Source organism: Colobus angolensis, unplaced genomic scaffold (assembly GCF_000951035.1).
Source record: "Colobus angolensis palliatus isolate OR3802 unplaced genomic scaffold, Cang.pa_1.0 Scaffold132, whole genome shotgun sequence".
In the NCBI taxonomy this organism is placed as follows: Eukaryota; Metazoa; Chordata; class Mammalia; order Primates; family Cercopithecidae; genus Colobus; species Colobus angolensis.
The window spans coordinates 2957802-2968032 of record NW_012114400.1 but is presented as its reverse complement, the minus strand read 5'-3'; the positions used below and the strand labels follow the sequence as shown (position 1 = coordinate 2968032).

General features: G+C 34.6%; 1 protein-coding gene and 1 long non-coding RNA gene across 3 annotated transcripts in view; one reads left to right on the top strand and one right to left on the bottom strand.

The window, feature by feature from the left end:
* LOC105506148 overlaps positions 1-10231 on the bottom strand; it is a 34323-nt gene that overhangs the window by 13419 nt on the left and 10673 nt on the right. Inside the window, exon 3 of the long non-coding RNA XR_001000877.1 lies at positions 4626-4721. This is a non-coding gene — a long non-coding RNA (uncharacterized LOC105506148). The remainder of the gene's footprint in view (positions 1-4625; positions 4722-10231) is intronic.
* The window catches only part of PDC (phosducin), a 16233-nt gene that overhangs the window by 3950 nt on the left and 2052 nt on the right, over positions 1-10231 (top strand). Inside the window, exons 2-3 of one of the 2 annotated variants that reach the window (XM_011934189.1) lie at positions 6390-6474; positions 9318-9469. In XM_011934189.1, coding sequence (XP_011789579.1) covers positions 6414-6474; positions 9318-9469 — 213 coding nt within the window. In that variant the 5' untranslated portion in view covers positions 6390-6413. Of the gene's footprint in view, positions 1-6389; positions 6475-7169; positions 7267-9317; positions 9470-10231 lie in introns of those variants that run through there. The other variant, XM_011934190.1, reaches the window with a different exon arrangement.

Sequence of the window (10231 nt, the reverse complement as noted above, 5' to 3'; positions counted from 1 at the left end):
ACTGCAAGCTCCGCCTCCCGGGTTCCCGCCATTCTCCTGCCTCAGCCTCCGAGTTGCTGGGACTGCAGGCGCCCACCACCACGCCCAGCTAATTTTTTGTATTTTTAGGAGAGACAGGGTTTCACCGTGTTAGCCAGGATGGTCTCGATCTCCCGACCCCGTGATCCGCCCACCTCTGCCTCCCAAAGTGCTGGGATTACAGGCATGTGTCACTGCACCCGGCCACTGGCCTATATTTTTGTGGGCTCTTCTATGGCATCCCAGGATTGGGGGTCCACAGGCATGGAAAGAACTAGTGAATAGTCAAAAAAAAAGAAAGAGTTAATTTTAGGTATGCCTCATTTCCCTAACTACAATTTTAAAGGGTAGGTGGGGAACCCTGAAAAATCCAGAGGCTCAAAGCTTTAGAAATTAAAGAAAAGGCAGGCTATGGAGATAAAGAAATAGTGGAGGGCATCTGTGTAAAGTCATTCTTTGCAAAAGTCAGATCCAGGAGCTATGAACTGAATTATATTCCCTTAAAATTCATACATTGAGCCCCTAACCCCCAACATGACAGTGTTTGGAAACAGGGGCTTTGTAGAAGAAATTAAAGTTACATAAGGTCAACGGGTATGGCTCTGATCCCATAGGATTACAAGAAAAGACACCGGGGAGCTAACCCACTCTCGGTCATATGAGGACACAGTGAGAAGGCAGACATCTGCACGCCAGGAGGAAGGCCCGCACCAGAAGCCAGCTTTACTAGATCTTTATCTAAGACGTTTAGCCTCTGGAACTATGAGAAAATTAACTTCTGTTTTTCAAGCCACACCGTCTATATTTCGTTATAGCAGCTCAAGCAGACAAAGGTACCAAGGAACTGTGTTTATTTATGACTTCGGACGAATAGACGAGTGGCAGGAAGTTTGAGAGACTGAAGTGTTAGTTTTCAAACATAAGCCACACACTGAGATTTTATACAAAACTTGGGCTACATCATAAGAAGCTTAAGAAACAAATAGACTTATTTTAGAAATTGATCTTAAAGATCTCTGTAGAATTGTAACTTCAAATACATTTTAAAAATCAAATACTATTCTTTGGAATATAGGATTAATTTTTTTATTGATTGATATGAATCCATGAGTGAAATATCTCACTTTACAATATAAATCTCCACACAAAGCTCACAGTGTAATGTTTCCATAACTTGGCCAAGTGTAAGAGTAGTTCTAGAAAGAACATTTCCTAGCTTTATTTTTATGTATAATTGATGCATACTGCATATTACACTTGCTTTTACAAATGACCTAGAGATGCAAAACTGATGATAAGTTCTCAATCAATGCATATGATTGTCAAAAACCAACAGCAGGTCTTTCATACTGACGTTCCAGAGTCATTATTAGTCAGTTAAAATTAATTCCATTAACATGAAATAGGCCAGGTGAGGTGGCTCACGCCTGTAATCCCAACCACTTTGAGAGGCTGAGGCGGGTGGATCACAAGGTCAGGAGTTCAAGACCAGCCTGGTCAACATGGTGAAACCCCGTCTCTACTAAAAATACAAAAATTAGCTGGGCATAGTGGCGTGTGCCTGTAATCCCAGTTACTCAGGAGGCTGAGGCAGGAGAATTGCTTGAACAGGGACCCGGGAGGCAGAGGCAGCAGTGAGTGAGATCGCGCCACTGCACTCCAGCCTGGGCTACAGAGTGAGACTCTGTCTCAAAAAACAATAAAAAAGGAAGAAGAAATGAAAGAAAGAAACAAACTATCCTATTACATTCAGTATAAACTAATGAGGTTTAATCCAAAGCAAAAATGTATCATTCAAATAAGTACTGTCTCAAGGAATTTAGAGACATGCTGACTTATTGATTTATTGCTTTCCATTTCCTCATCTTGGTTTTAATGCATATACAAAAAAAATAGGTCGGCTTCTGTGGTTAACATATTCATTCATTAAGCATTTCATTGAAGTGGAATGGCGTAATGGAAAAAATAGAAATTTTGGAGATTTGAGAGTCAAGAGATTTGAAACCTGGCTCTATACCACCTCTGGTAAGTCACTGAATCTCTCAGAGTCTACAATTCACCTCAGAAAAACAAGGATAATACTTTTGTGTGGATTAAAAATAGTGTCTAGAGTACCCCGCACATAGTAGGTTCTTTAAAATTTGCCACTGTCATTTATGAAGTATTTACAATGTATGAAATGATTATAAGAGGTACAACAACAAGTAAAAAATTGCCTCCGTCCTCAAAGAATTTACAATAGTGGAGAAAAACATGTAAAAGTAAATGCTGTAAGTTGTTGTGGATGCTAGGATAGAAGACAGTCTATATCACACAGTGATTAGATAACTCCAACTATTTGAAAATCTACCAATAAACTACAATAGGTAGTCTTGAAAGCTAAGCTCTTCTTAAGCAATCCTGAGAATATACAAGTTAATTTAAAACTAGATAGTCTGATTAGATTAAACAGGTTTGAAGTGACTGACAATTGTCATGTGACCAAGGATAATGATGATAATGAAATGTTTAGGAGTAGATTTTTTTAAAAAAAAGTCTTTTAAAACTAATGTTTAAAAATTTTACTCACTTCCTTTGTATTCTAGATCCTCGCTATCATATATGAAACAGGAACAACATGCAGGACCATTTATATTTGTCTCATTTTATTTCTTGGTAATTACTAAGCCATAGTTGGGAAGTGTTAGAATTTTGAGGACAAGGTTTGAGAAGTGTTATCCTCTATAAACTACTATTTAAAATTATTAAAATCCTAAATTAAGAGGAAAATAAAACCCTAACTTGGTAAAATTCTATTTTAAGCTGTGTTTCTCCTCAATATTAGATTTTACTATTACTTTTGAAGAGGGTGATAATATTCTTTTAAATGCACATTATTCTGTCAAAGGATCCATATACAATTTTTACTTATTACAGATTTTAATTGAAACAGTAATATAACTATTTAAAATTTAAAAAAATACAAAATCAGTTTTTCATAATTACGTGATGTGGAAAATACAATAATTCTTTTGAACCAAAGGAAATCTTGGTGAAGGCAAGGTTTTTACCTTCTGTCTTCTTGCCTTACTTTATTACCAATTTCCAATCACACAAAGATGTGCTTACCCAAAGCTCTGTAATAATCCTATTGTCATTTTAAATGTTTTAGCCTAAAGTATACATGAAATCTTTTAACCATGAAATAATAGCATTGTAAATGAAATGTTTATATTTTTAAATGACTGATACATTGCATACACATATGTAAAAGATGTATTTTTATTTTATCTAACAGACTCCTAGAGCAGTTACTATATGCCGAGATCTAAGCACCTTGCAAATATTCCAATTAAATTGCTTATACCAACCGGGCACAGTGGCTCATTCCTGTAATCCCAGCACTTTGGGAGGCCAAGGCAGGCGGTTCACTTGTGGTCAGGTGATTGACACCAGCCTGGACAACATGGTAAAACCCCATCTCTACTAAAAATACAAAAATTAGCCAGGTGTGGTGGCCCATGCCTGTAATCCCAGCTAGTTGTAAGGCTGAGGCACAAGAATTCTTGAACCTGGGAGGCAGAGGTTGCAGTGAGGGGAGATTATGCCACTGCACTCCAGCCTGGGCAATAGAGTAAGAGTCTGTCTAAAAAAGATTAAAAAAAAATTACTTGTGTGATGCTAATGTAAATTTTGAAAAAGATAAGATTTTGGGATAATCAGAAAACCCCATAGTGAGTTGGTGACAGGATAAATTAATAGGAAAGTAGATGCAATCTATTAATAGCTAATAATATTCCACCTGTGTCTTCCTCTAGGTGCTTCAAGCAGTGCAAACAAACACACTCATGTCTTAATATTTTTCTTTCAATCTGTTCACTGCTTCCCTGGCAGTAAACAGTAGCAATGTTTGCCAATCCTTGTACTCTAACTCAAATGGAGGTATTAGATAAGGATGGACTCTGTCCTTTACTTAAACAGGCAACCCAGCTGATTTAAGTCTTAGTATTAGTGAGCGTCATACTGGAAGAGTTTTGTTCTTCATGTAATTCAGAGCCCAGGAAAATGTCTAGCATATAGTCTATTCTCAACATATATTAATCCAATCAACAAATAAGTTTTGTCCTAAGTAACTGCATTATCTTTTCATAAAGGGATTCCTTGAAATTGGTGAAAGCCTTTTCTGAAAAAGGAATTTACTTTTCCCAGTAGATTGTCAACTAGGTAAACAGCAAGCAATTCAAGAAGGAAGCTGTGCCCTGTGTCTTCAGCATTTGAAATAAAATTATTTTTAGATTTTCTTAAACTTACGTATATTTACTGAGAATAGTAGCTACCCCAAATTAACAATCCAGTCTTAAAAAGTAAAGAGACTGGATTGAGTCTCTATTTTTCTGAGAACTGAAAAGCTGTTGAAATTATCAAATAAATTTCCATTTCTTTGTTTTGTAGTTTTCTTTTGAAGCAAAAATTTTTATGTCTTTTCAGATCAAAATTTATTTGTAAATAATTGCAGTAAGAAATAAAATGGCTTTTCTGTCCAGCAGCTTTTACTTTCCATTTTCCATTATACTTTTTAATTACTAAATCCATTCAAATGTAATATTCTTTATTACATTTATACTTACCTAAATATTGTGAAATTGATTGGCTTTCCCTTGACAGTCTTCTCTTGTTCAAGTGGAAAAAATCAAATTGGCAAAGACATTTGACCTCCAGTGATTCTGGATAGGGATTGCAAAAAGAGAAACAAAATTACAGGACCAGTCCAAGTGTGGAGACCAAAGGTAAAGGCAGAAGAGAGATTAAGAGAGAGTTCTGTCTTACCATCCTGCGCCTTGGGAAAGCACCACACAAACCAAATGCAAGATTGAAGTGTAAATCAACAGAAAACTAAGATGAGTTTCAAAGTATAAGCTGTGCGATATTAGTGCCTAAAACTGACTTCGAAAGAAGGAGGCAAAGCAAAAAAAGTGAAAGAATAAAGTGTAAAAATAAGATAGTTTATCTACTATTAGTATATCCTCCCTACTTGAAAACTTCAGGAAAATCACAACTATATGAACACTTGAGGGAATATGTTAGTTTGTATAATAATTGAGTTTTCCAGATAGTCCAAAGCTAAAATAGGAAATATATTTGATTTGAGTGTGAACCAGATAGAATGAAAGAATAAATAGATTCTACATGAGGGCACCAAGTTTCATATGAATAAAAATCCAAGTGCTTTTAGTGATTTTCTATTTTAGCCTGTCAAAAATACTATAAACTGGCAGAGTGTGGTGGCTCACTCCTATAATCCCAGCACTTTGAGAGGCCAAGGTGGGAGGATCACTTGAGCCCAGAAGTTCAACAGTAGCCTGGGCAACATACCAAAAAATAAAAAAATAGTTAGCAGATCGTGGTGGCACACACCTGTAGTCCCCGCCACTCAGGAGACTGATGTGGACTCACTTGAGTCCAGGAGTTTGAGGCTGCAGTGAGCTAAGATAGCACCATTGTACTGAATGAAGCCTGGAAAACAGAGTTAGACCCTCTCTCAAAAAACTTAAAAAAAAAAATACAATAGGCTTAGCTACTGGCTATTTTCATTTGCTTGGTGGATACTGTTGTCATGAACACTTGCCCCATGGTATGGAGAGATGCTATTGAATAGTGTTCCTTAGACCATCATTCTTTAATGCCAATTCAAAGATTCGATTTGCCAAATCATACTGAGAAAAATGACTCTATTATAGTATGTTAATTTCCATAATAGTGTAATGATTAAGAGTTGGCTCCAAAGTCAGACAATGTAGGTTCAAATCTTTGCTCCACCACTTATTGTGTGATCTTGGGCAAGCAACTTAAACTCCCTGCCCTTCAGCTTCCTCGGTTATAACATGTCATTAACATTTGTCCCTACCACATATGGCTATGTGAGAATTAAATGAGTTTTGACACATAAAATAATTTAAACAATGCCTGACACAGTTTTCATAGCAAGTATATAATTATTAATTTAATTTTTATTATATGAAATAAATAACATATATTACTTCTTATATATTCAAATTCACATATTATGAAATTAGGAAAATCAGTAATAAATAATGTTCACTAACCACATAGACTTAACTGTAACACTTGAGTTAAGAAAAGACAAATGATGAATTATATAAAATCCGTAAGTCCAGACATCTTTAATAATACATGTTAAATTAATGTCCTTTTACATTGTGGACAGAAACATTCTAAATACTTTATCACTGAGTGATTATCCTTAGCCTACTTATGGAATCTGGCAGCAGGAGACTATAAATATGCATATACCTATATATTTATCTATCTATATATATGTATGTACATCCTGGAATTCTTGTGTCATTATTATTTCTTTGTTCCTCCTATAGATTATATCAAATCGAATCTCTAAAATGGAAGAAGCCAAAAGTCAAAGTTTGGAGGAAGACTTTGAAGGACAGGCCACACATACAGGCAAGCAAAGCGAGAAGAAAAAATAATTATTAACTTAAAATTAAATATGGCAATATCTAATATTCTTATTGACATTATTCAGTATGTACTTTAAGTAATATCTTTATATAAATTGTTAGACTAATCTAAAAAATATTTGAGTGGGCAAATTGGTTTTTGAAATCAAATAATTCCTAACAGTTTTATTTAGATGTCAAAGAGTAAAAACAAAAAACACTAATTATTGCTAATTTCTTGCTGACCAACTATCACAAGACCTCTTATCTACATTATAATTAAGTCACTTTCCTCTCTCCTGATTGTACCTCACCCTCACTACAAACTTTCACTGTAAACAAGGTTAGACCAAAAGGTAACAAAATGGCCTTGAATTTCAGTTTTCTAATCTCAAAAAAAAAAGGGGAATGAGAAGATATTCCCTTTATCTTTTTGAATAAATAAATTTCAGTATTCCTCCAGAAAACCTAACACTTCATTTCATCCAGAGTCTGTTTTCTCAATCTGTTAAATTATGTTTGGCTATCTATATGCCATTCCTAAGAGCTTAAAAAACCTAAATATCATGACTTAAATTTAAAAATTCCCATTTAACTCTATTGAATCTTATTTGAATGGTAATTTCCTCTCTCTTTTAATTTGGATTGAGCCATTAAATTTAGCCAGAAGCTTGAAAGAATTCACAAGACTACCAGCCAAAATGTGTGGAGATTTATTTTATAATAGCAATGTGAGGAATACCTTCCTAAGTATGACAAAAACAAAAACAACAACAAAAAGACCATTGAAGAAAAGGTTGGCAAATTCATTTATAAAAAGGAAGGACGGAAGGATGGATGAAGGGATGGAGGGAAAGTGGGAGACAGGGAAAAAAAGGAAGAAACAGTTGCTGTCTGGTAAAAGTCACCACGAACAAAAGTCAAAAAGCATTTAACAAATAGGGGAAAAACATTTGCAACTCAATCGACAGTGTCAGTTTCCTAATATATATGAAGAGCTCCTACAAATCGATAAGAAAAGGAACCAATTACCAAATAGAACAATGAGCAAAAGATAGGACAGACTATTCACGGGGGAAAAAAGAAAAAGAAAATAGTAACACAAAAAACTATAGTGAAAGTAATTAAGGTTAATAACACATTTTTGGCACCCTTATACATTGCTGATAGCCCTGTAAATCGGTACAATCTCTGTAGGGGCAACGTAGCAATATCAAAATTAGTAATGTATATGCCCTTTGACCAGGGAATTTTACTTACATAACCATAACTATACCTGCACAGAGTTTTTAAAATGTATGCACAAGATTCTTCACTCAGAGTCATATGTCATAGAAAAAACTGGAAACAACAATGTAGATCACTATGAAACTGTTTAAGTCAATTAGGTATATCTACACAATGGAACACCATGCCTCCATTTTCTAATTAAGGAAGAACCTCTTCATGTGTGTATACCAAAAAATCTCCAAGATATAGTATGAAACAGAAAAAACAAGGTAAGGAAAAATGCATATAATACAACACCATTTGTAGAAAACAGGAACAAAATGGATTCTCTTTTTTAAACAAATATGCACACGTGTATATTTTGAATATGCATAAAACTTATCTAAAACTATTGATATGAACACTATATGGGAAAACAAAAAGCTTTGATTGCCTGCATATAATATAAATACATTCATAACAAATTTATATTAAATATATACCATATATAACAAATAAAATTTATTAGGCAATATGGAGGAGAAAGAAGGAATACGTCCACATAGAGAATACGATATAGAATACGGACATTAAAGGTGTGGATATAGCTAAGCTTAGTGAAGGACAGTCAGTTTAATATTCCTTGTTTTAAAGAATTTAAGACTTTCTTAAGTGAATAATGTTGTTAGTCATCAGGCCAACTGAATATCAGAATTCCAGTTGAATCATTCTTCATTTAATTAGGTTTACTTAAATCTGCCAATCTGGCACGGCATGGTGGCTCACACTTGTAATCTCAGCACTTTGGGAGACTGAGGTGGGTAGATTACTTGAGGTCAGGAGTTCAAGACCAGCCTGGCCAACATAGTGAAATCCCATCTCTACTAAAAATACAAAAATCAGCCGGGTGTGGTGGCATGCACCTGTAGTCCCAGCTACTCGGGAGACTGAGGCAGGAAAATCACCTGAACCCAGGAGGTGGAGGTTGCAGTGAGCCAAAATCACACCCCTACACTCCAGCCTGGGGAACAGAGCAAGACTCCATCTCAAAAAAAAAAAAAAATCTGCCAATCTTATTCTTTCTATGTTTGTAAAATATTCCTAGAATCTTAGAAGAATGGGATAGTCTCATAATAATTTTCCTAAAGCCATTTTAGTTTTATTGAGGTCAGGCCCCCTGCTCACCAGTTGTTCTTTACATACTATTGTTATTTTGTTTCCCCAACATTCCCGGTTTCCTTTATTAATACTGTAATGCCAATTTTAGTTTGTTGCTGAAGTTTTTTTCTTAGGTAATAAAAGTGCTATTTTTTCCAAAATTCTAGTATCCTACCTGGACTCTAATTTTTAAACATATTAACCCCAACCTTTTGCCAGTAGTTCAAAGTGCATAATTTATATTTTCATTAGTGCAAATGTTTCCAAAGGATTCTTTACCAAAACCCATTTAACAAGATTAATGTGGGAGCATATTTTTATGAGCAGGGCCGTCAGAAATTTCTAGTCCAAACAAGATGTTTGTTTCTGATGCAGGAGATAATAAGTTTATTCCATGACAATACTTATACAAATTTCAGTTATGCCAATAGTCCTTTTGAAAATAAAAAGGAAAACAATTTATTTTTAATTTCATTCCAGGACCTAAAGGAGTAATAAACGATTGGAGAAAGTTTAAATTAGAGAGTCAAGACAGTGATTCAATTCCACCTAGCAAGAAGGAGATTCTCAGGCAAATGTCTTCTCCTCAGAGTAGGAATAGCAAAGATTCAAAGGAACGAGTCAGCAGAAAGGTAAGATAATACAAAAATCAGTAATAAATAATTTATAAAGTGTTTTCTAATCTAAATCCATCTAGAGAATCATTTTAGACTATTACAAAATATATTGATTACAATATTGCTTATGCTGGCAAAAAAAAATGGAAATGAAGTGAATGCCTATTGTGGCCTTCCATACCAAGAATACCTACAGTTATGGAAAGAATTAGCTACAAATACATGAGTTGATCTAGAGGTAGTTTCATAATATGAGAAAGCAAAATACAGAAAATTCCATCTGGGGAATCATAACAAACCTGCTCCACTTGTTTTGAAAACATATAAAGAAAAAATAAATGTAAAACTATGTTGAAACATGTAAAATACTACACTAATGTGACACATAATCATTATTAAAAATGTTATGCAAAGGTTAAACTTTGGAAATGTATCTGAATGCCTACATATCCATATGCCTGAATATGTGAATGAAACAAGTTTTCATATAAATATTCAAATACATCTTCAAGGCAAATTTGTGTGGTTTGGTCTGTTAAATTAACAGAACTATAGCAGCAACATAAAAATTATATAAAACATTGGAAATTTTTAGGGTTAAAACTAAATTGGGACAATATTATTATTATTATTATTACTACTACTACTACTACTATTATTATTTTGAGACAGAGTCTTGTTCTGTCACCCTGGCTGGAGTGCAGTGGCACAATCTTGGCTCACTGCAACTTCCACCTCCTGGGTTCAAGCGATTCTCCTGCCACAGCCTCCCAAGTA